We start from the raw sequence: 15358 nt of genomic DNA on the forward strand, positions 1-15358 counted from the left end.
CTGGGTCTGGGATTTTTAGGACAAAACGGTAGCCAGATGGTGCTGCATCATTCCTTTAATCCCAGCACTCAGGACGCAGAGATAGGCAGTCCTGAGTTCAGAGGCCGGCCTATAAAGTTAGTTATAGAACAGCCAGGGCTGTTCAGGAAGAAAAAAAACCTGTCTTAGAAACCAGAAAAGCTGAGTGGATCACATGCGTTTAATCCCAGGAGGCAGAGGCAGGCAGATTTCTAAATTCAAGGGCAGCCTGGTCTATTAGGCGAGTTCTAAGACAGCCAGGCTGGGAAACCAGGAAAGGGGATAACATTGAAAATGTAAATAAAAAAGTATCCAATAAAAAGCAAAAGAAGTCCCCTCCAAGTTAGCTTAACTGAAGCATGGCCTGCAGGGCAAGCCAACCCCACAGCTTATCTCAGAGCTTATAACTGTACCATGCCATTGACAATCATCATAGCTAGCATTGATTTATTTTTACTTTTTTATTTTTTAGTCTGATTTTGCCTACTTTTCTGTCATGCAGGCTGTTAAGTTAGATTATTTAAAACTGTTTAAAGACTGTTGAGTTTGTATCCTACATGAGGTTGTACCTGTGGATGAGTGTGCTATGCCTGGCTCCCTAACACTCAGACAGTCATAGGAATGCCTAACAGGACGAGGCTCACTCCTGGCCTCTGCTTTATTTCAGGCCAAGAAGAAAGAGCTTGCCAGGAGAGATGACATTGAGGATGGAGACAGCATGATCTCCTCAGCCACTTCTGATACTGGTAGTGCCAAAAGGAAAAGGTACACATTCTTCTCACGTCTGCAGCCAGCTCATTCCTATTTATTTTATTTTAGATAAATTCAGAAAAAAATGTAAGCTATGAAGTATGAATTCTTTTAAAAGCTTTAAATATTTGATAGTATGTCTTTTCCAATTCATTTGTAAGTTGTATAGATGGTGTTTTCTTTTTTTAAGAACCATCTTGCTTTTAGATGACAGAAAAATAACATGTAGCTGGGTTTTCACTATCCAGGTTTCTTTTTTAAGGTGGCATTTGAAAGTTCCATTTAAATCTTAGATAGTTGTTTCGTAGTGAGTTGCAGAAATGGAATCGCTATTATTAAGAAAGGTAAGGACTCAGTGCTGATGCTGCAGTGAAACTAGCCCAGCTCCGGTCCTCGCTTGTCCTCTGTAACGTCTTTACCAGTGTTGAGACTGCCAGATCATAACTGCTTATAGGCAATGCAATGTCAGGTTGATTATTTGGTTTTTTTTTTTTTTTTTTCCTTCTTTCTAACCATCCTCTCAATTTCCCTAATCCTTTTCTTTCCCTCGCTGGTTTAAAGGAGGAAAACCTCACTGTGAGATTCTAAAGCTAGGCTCTTAATAAGAAACCATGCACGACCATCTCTTGGAATTTCTTTGGCCTGAGCATTATGGAACATCGTATTCTCACTGAAGATTAACTGTTTTACATTCTTTGTAGCAGCAGTCAGTCTGGGAGGATCCCTTGAACAAGGAATAAGTTTATCATTGATAGTAGGACTGACAGAAGTGAATGAAGAAGTTAATTCATTTTTTGACATATTTCTGTATTTGCATTCAAAGAGCCAGAAGGCTTTGAAATTGTGATTCAGGGGAAAAGCTGCCCTGTCTTTCCCTCTTAAACTGCAGTTGGGAAACAGTTTTTTTTTTTTTTTTTTTTTTTTTCTTTTTCTTTTTTCTTTTTTTTGGAGCTGGGGACCAAAACCTAGGGCCTCACTGAGCTAAATCCCTAATCCCGGGAAACAGTTTTTAACTTCAAAAATAACTGCAGAGCTGTGTGGTATTCGCTGAATTGGTTGATGCACCCTGAGCTGCCGGTCTCCGCCATGACTAGCCTGTGGGTTTCATCCTTCCAAGTCCTTAATTCCTTGTTACATCAGGGACAACGGAGGAAAGGTGTGGCCAGATCGGAGACATCAGCTCAAGAACATCTTTGAGTGTAATTATATAATTCTCTTCAACATCACCTGTGTTTTCCAGATCAGTCACCAATCAAAGATAGAAACTTCTCAGGCACAAGAAGGTAATGGAGGCAAAAGTGATGGTGCAGTTAGTACCCAGCAGCGGATGAGTGTTAGGAAGCGGCGGCCCACGCTAGGTACTTGGACGTTACATATCGCTGTGGCCTGCAGTTTATGGGCTGTTCCCAGTAGATGAAGTTGTTGCCTTTCAACCTCTTAGAAAAAGAAGACTAAGCTATATGGTATTAAAATTATTAAATCCTATTTCAGGTAAAAGTTTTAGGAATAGGACTCCTAGGAAATGGTTCATATTAATAAAGTGAAAAAGTAGCAGAACCGTAAATTATCTTATCAAAACAGCAGCAAGTGGACCAGGATCGGGTTGAAAGCATGTGTAGATATTAAAAGACAGAGACTAAGGTCCTGTCGGTCAGTAAGAAAATGGTGCATCTTTTAACAAAGGTTAAGGGTCTCTGGAGAAGACAAGCAAACCTGAGCTTGGTCGAAGATGTCAGAACCATGTTTTCCAAATAGCACTCTACTCCCACATAATGTGTGTGATTCTGTTTTTGCTTTTTTTTTTTTTAAAAAATACTGCAAAGTCTTTAAGAAAATGGATTGCAGGTATATATTCTCTTCCTTCTGGGAATTCATCCTTTCTGCCTACCCTCAACCCAAAAATCTGCTTTCAGTTCCTGTGTTGAGATATTTCAAGTGTATGATCTTTTATCTTTCTGGACCAAATAATCCTCTTTTCTCAGTCATATTTGGCTTATGCATGACCCTTCAATGTTGCTTGTTTTACTTCTCTTCACATGTACTGTTTGTTTCTGCTTTCCCAGGAATACTCATGACAGTGAGATGTTGGGTCTCAGGAGGCTATCCAGGTGTGCAGATTTTTTTTATGCATAAACATACTTTTAATATTGTAATTCTGTGACATGGTCAGTACTGACATATAAAAAGAAAAACCTTATGCATGTTAAACAAGTGTTTGGGGTGCCAGTTTATTTTATGAGTAGAGAGAATAATACAGCTCAGAAGTCTAGTTACTGTGTCAAAATCCATCTCCATGTGTTCAGTACAACCTTCATTTGTTGCTGACTTTCCTTTCCAGGGGCAAATGGCACCCTCATTTATCATTGTGGCTATGCATCTTTATCAAAAGGCGGAGGCTGGCATTGCCAGTGACATGGGCTGCTGGGTGCTGACAGGATCTCAAGAGTCTTTCTGACTGGAGTAGTGGAGAGGTTAGCGTCAGCATCGGCAGTCCAGACAGTTGGTGCCTGTAGGTACTTGTGCATTGTGCTGGGCTAGCACTTCTTGTAATTTTCTTAGTTTCTGGCCCCGTCTACATCTTACTTCTTAAACCATCTGTTTCTTTAAGGCATCTTTTGTATGTTACTTAAGAATTTCAGTACAACCTATGAGTTACCATGTTACAATGCTGAATGATAATTGTATAGTGGGGTTTTTTAAGATGTAATTTTATTTTATGCGTATGGGTGTTCTGCCCACATGCATGTCTGTACCATGTGCATGTGGTACCAACAGAGGTCAGAAGAGGACATCAGATCGCCTGACTCTAGAGTTAGAAGCATCCATCCATCAGTGCAGCAGCTCAGTCCCATGACCACAGCATCCAGGAGGCGCAGGAGGGAGGTCACTACCGACTTGAAGCTAACCTGGGTTCTACTATGAGAGTGTAGTTTGTTTTTTAAAAAGATGAAGGATTCAGAACAATGGCCTTTCTTACTCATAATCATTATATCAAATAGAAAAGATACTCATTTATTTTTTAATCTGATCTTCATGTGTCGGAAGTTTGTTCTACTCTCCTGATACTCATAGTACAGGACCGTTGATATCCAGTCACCTCTAAAATTATCTTTATTACAGTAATGTATTTGATTTGGCTTGGAATCCCTTTAAGTACACAATAATGAATAGTCTTGATTTTGAGTCACTTAAGATGTATTTTAATTGGGTATTGGGGCTTATACTTGTAATCTCATCATGTGAGAAGCAGTGGCAGGAGACTTCTGAGTCTAGCCTAAGCTGCATACCATGAGGTTTTAACAGAAAATAGCAAAAATTTTAGTTAGACCTGGTAGGAACAGATGTGTACAATCCTGGCAGTGCTGGGACAGGGAGTTCTGAGACTCTCAGCAGGCTCTGTTAAGAGACCTTATCTTGGAGGAAACAAGGTGAGTTTGCTTTAATATGTTACAGTGTACTGATTCTCAAAGAATGTTTATACTGGTTAAAAAGTGCAGAACCTGTTCTTATGTATGTTTTCAAGAATGGAAGTTACCCGAATATTACTAGTTAATAGCCACGTGACATCACAGACACACAGAAGGGGAACTAGAGAGCTGACTTCAGTGGCTAAAAGCACTTGATGGTATTCTGTAGGACCCAAGTTTGATTATAGAACCTACATCAGAGAGCTCACAGCTGCCTGTAACTCCCATGGGTATCCTTGAATGCAAACAAAGATAATAAAAAAGAAAATGACCGGAAATTTGGGGTAGGGAGAGCTGCAGTATCTTTTACACGTTTATAATAGAGGATTTATCTCACCCATAAAGAAGGTGAAGCTTTCGGAAGTCATCTGTGTGATGAGGCTCACTGTACATATTGGAAAGCAGTAGACATAGCAGCTGCTAAAGTTAATACACACGTGAAAGCTCCCTCTGAAGTTCTGAAGCAGTGGTTCTCAATCTTAAAGGCAATGTGTAATGCTTTACAAAACTGAGAGTGAAATAAAACTGGATTTGTTCAAGGAAGACCATGTGTGACCCTAGTGATAGCTTTGTTTACCTCTTTCTTACAATTTTACTGCTGTAAACAGAGACTATAACATAAGGACAGCATTTAATTGGGGCTGGCTCAGAGGTTCAGAGGTTCAGTCCATTATCATCAAGGTGAAAGAAAGCATGGCGGTGTCCAGGCAGACACTGAGGAGCTGAGAGTTTTGTATCTTGTTCTGAAGGCAAACTGGAGAAGACCAACTTCTAGGCAGCTAGAATTAGGGTATTACCGGTGTGCCTACAGTGACACACCTATTCCAACAAGGCTGCACCCAGGCTAACAGGGCCACACCTTCTAATAGTGCCACTCCCCGGGTCAAGCATATACAAAGCACCACAGCCTCTGAGGCTGTAGACCAATTGTATGTTATTTATTATGTAAGTAGAGAAAGAGGAGTGCAGCTACTAGATTAGAACAGCTTGTGTACGGGAAGTTTCAGTCTTCAGATATGACCCGTTCGTTCATAGCTGCCAAGTGCTAGGGTTATTGGCAAGTGCTAGGGTTATTGGCATTGAGAATGGGCCGTTTGCTATTCCTTTACATGACACAAAAGACACCTGCCACAGATGCAGTCCCAAATAAGAGTGTAGCTTCATACAGAAAAGTCTCCACTGAGTCCTCGAAGAGAATGAGGTTAATCTGGTTCGGGTCTGGATTTTGATGGAAGGGTTCTGCTTCTTAGACCTTCTGGAATGAAGAACTGATTTTCTCTGTATTAACTAACAAGTGCTCTTAAGCCCAGCATTTCAAAACTGAATTCTTGGATCTTCTAAAGCCAAGTTCTACATATGATGGCTTCTAAACAAGCCATCTCTGACTTGGTTTTAAGTATGACTTCTGTGACTTTTGATTCAAGTTCCAAAATTTCTTCTCAGCCTCTGAGAGTTACAGTGGTCTCACCCCAGTGTGTTTTGGACTATTCCTTATTAATAGTAACCATTAGCTGCAGACCTAGAAGTCACGAGCACCTTTCCTCATCATCGTTCCTTATTGTTCCTTTAGAGGAACTACTGTCCAATGGATGAGCCATCTCAGGTTAACAACTGTTTACTTGATGCACAATACAAAAGAACTGAAGAAGACATTGGCAGAATGGTCCCAGGGCCACAGTGGAGAAGGGGAGTCAGAGTGAAGACGCTGTAATGAAAGTTAGCCCAATCCTGGGAACCATAAGTTCTTTTCTTTTTCTCTCCTATTTAGGCCACTTTCAGTGTGTCATGAACTCTATCGTGTTAGATAGACATTTCTGAGACTTAAGGGTGTCTGGGTTTTCAGTTGCTGATTTTTATTTTAACACACACTGCACAAATACACAGATGCATACACGATCTTTCTGTTCCCTCCCCTCTTTCCCTTTTCTCCAGCCTCACCCCCATCTCATGTAGCCCAAGCTTGCCTAAACTTGCTATGGATCCAAAGATGACCTTGAAATCCTAATCCTCTTGGTTCCACCTCCTAAGTGTTAGAATCACAATGCACTACCATGCCTTGCTTCTATTTCTCGTTTTTTAAGAGCATGCCTTAAATTGAGGCAATGTCTCCTGACCCAGAAGGAGAGTGATAATATAGTCATATAAAGAATGAACTTCTTTCCTTTATAAGGTAGAAAACAACTAAAAATATTTACCTCTGTGTACTATGTTATAGGTTCTTAGCCTGTTTTTATAGACTAGAAACTAAATCTTAAGTTATTTCATTTTTTTACATTCTAACTACTTGGAGACTGCTGGGTAGTCTAGCTAGAATTTATCAGTATCCTGAAGACATAAAAAAAAAATTGTCCAGAAGTCAAACTGGAAGATAAACTCTTTCAATGATTTATTGATCCATTTTCCTTGAATTTTAGCCTCTCTGAACTGGTTTTCTCAACAATTACCTAAGACAACCCACCTTAGGCCCCTTTTGAACTCCGGTGTTAATATTTTTTATTCCAAACCATTTATATCAGTTTCTCAGGTTCATGTCTTGATTGTGGACTCAGAGTTAAAACAAGGATACATGCTAAATGCTACAAATTTAGAACTTAGATGACCCACAGCCTACTTTAGGAGACTTTGGACTGGACAGGAATTTTGTGGGAGTTGTACCTCCTATGGAAATAGTAGTTTGGAGAGGTTTTTTTGTTTTGTCTGTTTTTTTTTTTTTTTTTTTTCTTGGCAGCCAGTATATTCTGTTTAGGAATAGCTATCTTGAGAGATAAAGCAGTTTTTTGTTTGTTTGTTTTGTCTGTATTAAAAATGAAGTGGCTGTTTTATTGTATTATTTGTCTCAAAATGAAAAATGTATTTCAGGTAGTTATTGAAGTTCATTTTCTTATGGTATCACACAATATCTTTTTTTGAACATTACATTTCAAGAGCTATTCTAAACAGGTTTGTCACTGGTTGCTCCTGCTAAGATCACTGTTTTAATCATTCTGTAAATTTTCTTAATATTCTCTTATACCTTTACAGCGTGCTTACTCTGTTAATGACACATCTAATCAATGTATTATAATCATTATGAAGTATCTGCCCACAAAAAAAATTTTTTTTTTCTAATTCATGGTCACCCTTGGATAAAGAAAACTGACCTGGTTGTTTTTTTCCCCTTTTCTACCTTCCCCCTCAGCAGTAAAAAGAACATAAGAAAACAGCGAATGAAAATTTTATTCAATGTTGTTCTTGAAGCTCGAGAGCCAGGTTCAGGCAGAAGACTTTGTGATCTATTTATGGTTAAGCCATCCAAGAAGGACTATCCTGATTATTATAAAATCATCTTAGAGCCAATGGACCTAAAAATAATTGAGCATAACATCCGAAATGACAAGTACGCAGGTGAAGAAGGGATGATGGAGGACATGAAGCTCATGTTCCGCAATGCCAGGCACTACAATGAGGAGGGCTCCCAGGTGAGGGGGGGGAAGAGGGCTCCCAGGTCCCCGGGGGGGGGCTCCCAGGTGAGGGGGGGGGCTCCTGGAGTGGGAAGGATGCAGCTGTGTGTGTCCTTGTAAGTGCATGGGAAGCTAAAGGAGAGGGTGTCCGGTATCTTCCTCAATCACTCTGTCTTAGCGAACTGACTTTCAGCCAACCCCTTAGGATCCTCTTCCTCAGTGTTATAGTTTTAGGCATGTGCAGTAGGACCTAGCTTTTTACATAGGGATCATCTTCTCAGTCCTTTTTTACATTTCAACACAAAGTAACTCATTGTCTAGGCTGGCTTTGAACTTGTCATCCTCTAGTCTCTGCTTCTTCAGCATTTTCATTTGCCATGCACTACCACAACCAGCTTTCTCTTCTTGAGTCTATTTAGTTTTGGTGACTGTGTTAATATTTTGTCATTCTTGGTTGCTTAAAAATGGAAGACAGTATATTTTAAAGAGTAAGAGTTCCTAGTTTAAAAAGATTGTTCACTGGGCTGGAGAGATGACTCAGGGATTAAGAGCATTGTCTAGGGGTTGGGGATTTAGCTCAGTGGTAGAGCGCTTGCCTAGCATGCGCAAGGCCCTGAGTTCGGTCCCCAGCTCCGGAAAAAAAAAAAAAGAGCATTGTCTATTCCAGAGGTCCTGCGTTCAATTCCCAGCAACCACATGGTGGCTCACAACCATCTAAGATAGGATCTGGTGCCCTCTTCTGGCCTGCAGGCACACATGCTGGCAGAATGCTGTATGCATAATAAAACAAAAATTAATCTTTTTTTAAAAAAGATGGTCGTTGAGTAAGGATACTGGCTCTGCAAACATACAGATTCGAATCAAGTTCCCTTAGCAACTATGCAAAAAGCTGGGCAGCATTGCAAATGCTGTAGGACTGGAGAAGAGACCAAAGGATCCTGAGGGCTTGCTTGTTGGCCAAATTAGCTAAAAGTCAGTGATAGATGATTGAAGGAGATACCTGATATTTTCCTTTGATTTCCCATGCACTTATATGGCACCTAAGTTTTAATCCTGCTCTGTGTTGGGGAGAGAGTTCAGTTTGTGAAGTACTTGCTATGCAGATATGAGGACTTAAGTTCAGGTCCCCAGCACCGAGTGTAGAAAACCAGATATAGCAGTATATACCTGTAGTACATACCAGTGCTAGGAAGGGAAGATGAGAGAATCCCAGGATTGAAAGTTGTTTTAGCCAAATTAATGAGTTCCGGGCTCATTGAGAAGACCCTATCTCAAAAACAAAACAAAAAAAACAAACAGAGAAGTGATCAGCCAATATCAACTCTGGGCTCATGCACAAATACATACCACACATGGGTAAAATAAAGAAATGGGTGTAATGACGCACGGCGTAGCCCCAACAACTTGGGAGGCAGAGGCAGGTGGCTCTCTGAATGTAAGGTGAGTTTGGTCTTCATTGTGAGTTCTAGTCCTACAGGGCTATGTAAGACTCCCATCTCAACAAACCAAAATGATAGTAACAAAAAGATGACTGTTTGAGGTGCATCCTGCTTTGCTGGTGTCTGCGTAAGGAAATTTTCCTTCCTAAAGTTTTGTTTTCCTTATGTATACTTTAGAAATAATAGTAATACTATTTACTCCAGAGTTTTATAGGATATTAAAGAGATATAAAAGAAATAACTGAGTTTTGGGAACAATATTTAATATTGAATATGTACCCCAAGGAAAGCCAATAGATTAAAATATTTATCCTTTTTATTATTTATTTTTAAGGATTTTTAAGATTTTGTTTTATGTACATAAGTATTTTGACTATATGTATGTGTGTGTATATATGTATGTATGTCGTGTGTGTGTGTGTGTGTGTGTGTGTGTGTGTGTGTGTGTGTGTGTATTACATGTGTGTCTGGTGTTAAGATCAGAAGAGGATGTTGTGTCCCTTGGAACTGGAGTTACTGATGGTTCTGAACTTAGTTCCAAAGAATCTAGTATTCTTTTCTGCCTTCTATAGACACAGACACTTATATGTTCAGGTTAAGCACCCAGACAAATGAAATAAAAAGTAAAACATCTGTAAACTTCTACCACAGTGGATCTTAGGTATTAGCATGCATATTTATCATTAGATTTACCCAGAAAGCTTCAAAGTAGGTCCTCCCCATAACATAATATTGTTATTGTTCTTAGGAGAACCAGCTGTCCTAAACCATGTTTGTTTGTTTGTTTGTTTGTTTGTTTTCTTCAAGAGAGGGTTTTTCTGTGTAGCTTTGGCTGTTCTGGAATTCATTCTGTAATCAGACCTTGAACTCACAGAGATCCACCTTCCCCTTCTTCTGAGTGCTGGGATTAAAGGCATACGCCAACACCATCCAGCTAAATTAAACTATGCTTTAAACTCATTCACACATAGTCATTATTTTTTGCTAAAAAAAATGGTGAACTGGTTCCCACGGTTGCTAGTTCTGGCTTCAGTGGTACATTGGAGCTGTTGCTAATTCATCTCAGATTAGTGGCTCTCCCAGTGGCTCTCTGCTAGTCACGAACTCTCTGGTTCCAGCCACCCGGTAAAATTAAGACTCAACAATCAGATTTACATGTTAAATTCTCAATTTACAATACATCCACACAATAAATTTACAACCAGTTGAAAGGATATAAACCACCCACCTAGATAAGATATAATTTGCCCATGTAAACAACACAAAATCCTGTACACATCCATCCCTTAAGAATAGTCGTAACAACCTGTAAATGTGCAGAGAGGAATCCTAACATCTGCCACCATGTTCTCTCGGCTGCCTCCCTCCTCCTCGCTCCAGTCTCCTCTGCCTCTAAAACTTTTCTCCTGCCCATCCTTCCTTCTCATCCAATGACAGGATGAAGTGGAGGCCTCGTTCTAGCCTGCACTTGCCTTCACCTGCATAATGGCATCAATCTACACTCCTACATTTCACTGTGTAACGAGGTTGGCCTCAAACTTGTGATTTTCAGCTTTCTGGGTGCTGGTAATTATATATCACCACCTTCAGAGAAATGAAACAATTCTTTACTCATCAATTACAATGTTTTTAGGAAAAAATATCAAGTATATTTTTGTAATGTAGGTATACAATGATGCCCATATCCTGGAGAAGTTACTCAAAGATAAAAGGAAAGAGCTGGGACCATTGCCTGATGATGATGACATGGCTTCTCCCAAACTTAAACTGAGTAAGTTTGCCTTAGATTTAATCTGTCAAAGAGACATTGCTGGTGTCTTGACATTTCTTTAATTAAATGGTGAATATGCTTTCTTCCCTGGCACTGCCTTTTAGTACCCTCCTTCACATTGCACTCTTTGTGTTTTAAGTAAAAGAATAAGAATAGCCAGAGGATGAAGTTAGTTAGCGTTGCTACGGAGGGGACTGACTGAGGATGTGACAGGGTAAATTAGGGTGGATTTTCATTTTGCTACAACTGCAGAGCTCGATCTCCACTGTTCGTAGGTAGAGCATCATGTAAGGACACAGAGTTGCAGACTTGCCTAGCTTATGGTAGACAAGGAGCAGAGAGAGATGGTTACCTTCAGAGGTCCACTAGGGACCCACTGAACTCCAACCCAGCCCATCTCCCAGCACTGCCATCAGATTATGACTCCTTCAGGTAATCTCTTAATAAAAGCAGCACTCTCATACTCAGTACCTCTCAGTGATTATATCTACCAGCTTAGTTCTAAGTTTTTCATGAGGAACTTTTCTTTTTTTTTTTTTTTTTTTTTTTTTTTGGTTCTTTTTTTCAGAGCTGGGGACCGAACCCAGGGCCTTGCGCTTCCTAGGCAAGCGCTCTACCACTGAGCTAAATCCCCAACCCCATGAGGAACTTTTCAAAGTATACTTTATGTCCAAATCATTAAAAAAGGGAACTTGAATATCAACAGCAGAGGTTTTCCTTGCTTTCTTTAATGTAAAGGATAATACTGGAAAGACAATCTGAAGCCAGAAAAAAGAATATGGCAGGTTTATTTGGCGTTACATGAAATTAAAAATGAAATCCAACAACACTACTGGATAAAATTTGGAAAGTGAGGGCTGGAGAGATGGCTCAGCGGTTAAGAGCACTGACTGCTCTTCCAGAGGTCCTGAGTTCAATTCCCAGCAACCACATGGTGGCTCACAACCATCTGTAATGAGATCCGATGCCCTCTTCTGGTGTGTCTGAAGACAGCTGCAGTGTACTTATATGCAATTAATTAATTAATCAATCAGTTAATTTCAGTAAGTGACAAATGTACTCCTCAGGGACCATTTGAGTAACCTGTAGAGATATGGTTTATCAAAAATTTTAAAAGAAAAGAGCACAGCAAAAAAATATCATTGAATTAAAGAAAATATTTCTGAATTTTTTGATATAAATGAAACCTGCTAAGCAGACAATGCTGTCAAACAGTCTTGAACAAGTGCTAAACAAGCAGTAACACCGTCAGATAATTTGGAGAGTGTGTTTACTGCGAAGAACAGAGACAGACATCTTTACTGTGAACTACCTGTAAACTGAGTTCCTTCATTGCTTTGTAAATCGCTGCTAAATAATGATTCCTTGTTGCTAAGGAATTCTTCTTTTCATGTAGTTATAAAAGCACACACATGGTCAGATACAGAGGTATATGCCTGTAATCCCCCCCTTGGGAACTGGAGGCAGGAGGATCAGAAGTTCAAGGCCACGCTCAGCTATATAGTTTGAGATCACCCTGAGCTATTTGAGACTCTTTTTCTATAAACGTACCAGTTTGGGGTATCCTGTTTCTGAGTTGGTCATCTAGGAATTTCCATGAATGGAACTAGAATATGTGACATCATATTTAGACGCAAAATATTAAAACTATATACTTTGATATTAAAGTTTTAAGAATTTTATTAATACTTCAATTTATTTCAACAACTTTTATGTTTTTCCTGAAGTGAAGTTCTCAGCTGTCCAGGACGTGAGAGGTGATAGCATCAGCCTGTCAGAGATGCTAATGTTCTTAGCCTCACAGCAGGCTCCGCATGCCAGTGCTTGCTCACATCAGAGTGCACTGACAGTGTGTCCTTCTGACAGCCTTAATCCTAGCCCTTAGGGGCTGGAGCGGGAGGGTTATATGAGACTTAGTCTCAAAAAGGGTTTATATATAAATGTATTATATCTATAAATTAGGGAAAAGGTATTCTTCCAGGTCTGTTTTTGTCTATAAAATCTATGTTACTAAATATGTGCTGAGGGGCTGGAGAGGTGGTTCAGTGGTCAAGAGCACTGACTGCTCTTCCAGAGGTCCTGAGTTCAATTCTAGCAAACACATGGTGCCTCACAACCATCTGTAATGGGAACCTGATGCCCTCTTCTGGTGTGTCTGAGGACAGCAACAGTGTGCTCACATACATGAGATAAATAAATAAATCTTAAAAAAAAAAATGTGCTGAATCCTGTGGTTTTACAAATCCTTAGGATAACCCCTTTCTTATGGCTGTGCTGCCAGCTATGCAAACATTTATGGTTATGCCGTCTTATCCACTTAGCATGCATTGCGTTACCTCTCTCTTCAGGTAGAAAGAGTGGTGTCTCTCCTAAGAAATCCAAGTACATGACTCCAATGCAGCAGAAGCTGAACGAAGTGTATGAAGCCGTGAAGAACTATACTGACAAGAGGGGCCGCCGCCTCAGTGCTATATTTCTAAGACTCCCCTCCAGGTCAGAGCTGCCTGACTACTATCTGACCATTAAAAAGCCCATGGACATGGAAAAAATCCGAAGTCACATGATGGCAAACAAGTACCAAGATATCGATTCTATGGTGGAGGACTTCGTGATGATGTTTAACAATGCCTGTACCTACAATGAGCCAGAATCTTTGATCTACAAAGATGCCCTTGTCCTCCATAAAGTCCTCCTTGAAACTCGGAGAGACCTGGAGGGAGACGAGGATTCTCATGTCCCTAACGTGACCCTGCTGATTCAAGAACTTATCCATAATCTCTTTGTGTCCGTCATGAGTCATCAGGATGATGAAGGAAGATGTTACAGTGACTCCTTAGCAGAAATTCCTGCTGTGGATCCGAACTTTCCCAGCAGACCTCCCCTTACATTTGACATTATTAGGAAGAATGTTGAAAGTAATCGATATCGGCGACTCGATTTATTTCAGGAGCATATGTTTGAAGTATTGGAAAGGGCCAGAAGGATGAATCGGTATGTTTTCCAAGCCATTTCTTTATGATAAATCCTTGTGATTTCTATTACAAAACAGGTAAGGGAGTCATGCTGTGATAGGCATCTCTGTGGTGCATGGTTATAGTAGGTAGCCTTCATCCTGAATTCTTGGTAGGCAAAACATCTGCCTTTTCCTCCCTTTACAGTGTTGGAGGGGTCAAAACTTGTAAAGAGGGAGTCGGACGGTAGTCACTTTTTAACCCCAGCATTCAGGGGGCAGAGGCAGGTAAATAAATGTCTTGAGTTCAAGGACAGCCTGGTCTACAGAGCAAGTTCCAGAACAGCCAAGGCTACACAGAGAAAGTGCGTCTACAAAAAGCAAACAACACCACACTTGTAAAGAGCACATGTACTCTATGAAGTAGAAAGAGCACTACTGGGCTGGAGAGATGGCTCAGTGGTTAAGAGCACTGACTAGTCTTCCTGAGGTCCTGAGTTCAATTCCCACAACCACATGGTAGCTCACAGCCATCTGTAATGGGGTCTGGTGCCCTCGTCTGAAGACAGCCACAGTGTACATATATATAATAAATCTTTAAAAAGAGAAGAAGAAGAGAAGAGCACTACTGAGTGCCAGTGAGGGGGAGGCAGACCTGAAGCACTTGCACACTGGCATAGCCAGAGACCTGAAGTGCAGCCTTCTCAGAAGATGTCTTTAAAGGAACAGTATACAGTTTGTAATAGAAACTAGAGTAGAGGTTTTTTTCTTTGAAAAATATAAGAATGCTTTAAATGAATTAAAGAGCTTAGAATGATTCTTGGAGGATAGACTGGTCTAAAGCCAATCACTTTTTTTAAAACGTACTTATTTTTATGTAATGTGTACTGAGATGTCTTGCCTACATATATGTGTATGCAGCCCGTATAACCAGTGCCCACAGAGGCCAGAGAAGGTGTTTCTTTGGGACGAGAGTTACAGATGGTTCCCTACCATGTGGGTGCTCTGACTTGAACCTGGGTCCTCTGGAAGAACACCAGTGCTCCTTCTCTAGACCCCTCAATCTCTATTTCAATTACTTAAGAAGGGCTTCTGTTGTTTATCTTATTTATCAGCTTAAGAGCTTAATGTAGGACAATAAATGGCTTAAAGAATAAATTTACACTTACTAAAATTCCTTCAACCTTTTGGCCTATGTGTATTTTTGGCACTTACTGAAAGAATACCCAGTGTAATCCAGCAACCACAGTGTAAGTTCTCTATGCTCTTATAGGTGCTCGGTTACATTTAACTTGAAGACAGTAAAACCTGCCTTCTTGTGGCTTACAATGTTGAAGTACTGAGAGCTGGAACTTTGGGCTGTTTAATTCCACCTAGGAGATCTTTGCTCTAGACCTTGAAGGAAAAGTAAATACTAATGACCGCTTTTCCTAGTAACAGCTTTTGTAGAACAGCATAGTAAAGCCCTTCATGAAGATAACCTCTGACGTATCTATGCTTTTCTTTTTTTAAGATTTATTTAT

General features: G+C 40.1%; 1 protein-coding gene across 50 annotated transcripts in view; it reads left to right on the forward strand.

The window, feature by feature from the left end:
• Pbrm1 (polybromo 1) overlaps positions 1-15358 on the forward strand; it is a 99684-nt gene that overhangs the window by 35295 nt on the left and 49031 nt on the right. For 13 of the 50 annotated variants that reach the window (XM_087588114.1, XM_087588121.1, XM_087588129.1 and 10 more), the window contains 5 exon segments: positions 686-783; positions 2832-2876; positions 7414-7693; positions 10780-10885; positions 13234-13876. In XM_087588114.1, the coding sequence (XP_087444240.1) occupies positions 686-783; positions 2832-2876; positions 7414-7693; positions 10780-10885; positions 13234-13876 (1172 nt within the window). 50 annotated transcript variants of the gene reach the window in all.

Source organism: Rattus norvegicus, chromosome 16 (genome assembly GCF_021556685.1).
Source record: "Rattus norvegicus strain SHRSP/BbbUtx chromosome 16, alternate assembly SHRSP_T2T, whole genome shotgun sequence".
In the NCBI taxonomy this organism is placed as follows: Eukaryota; Metazoa; Chordata; class Mammalia; order Rodentia; family Muridae; genus Rattus; species Rattus norvegicus.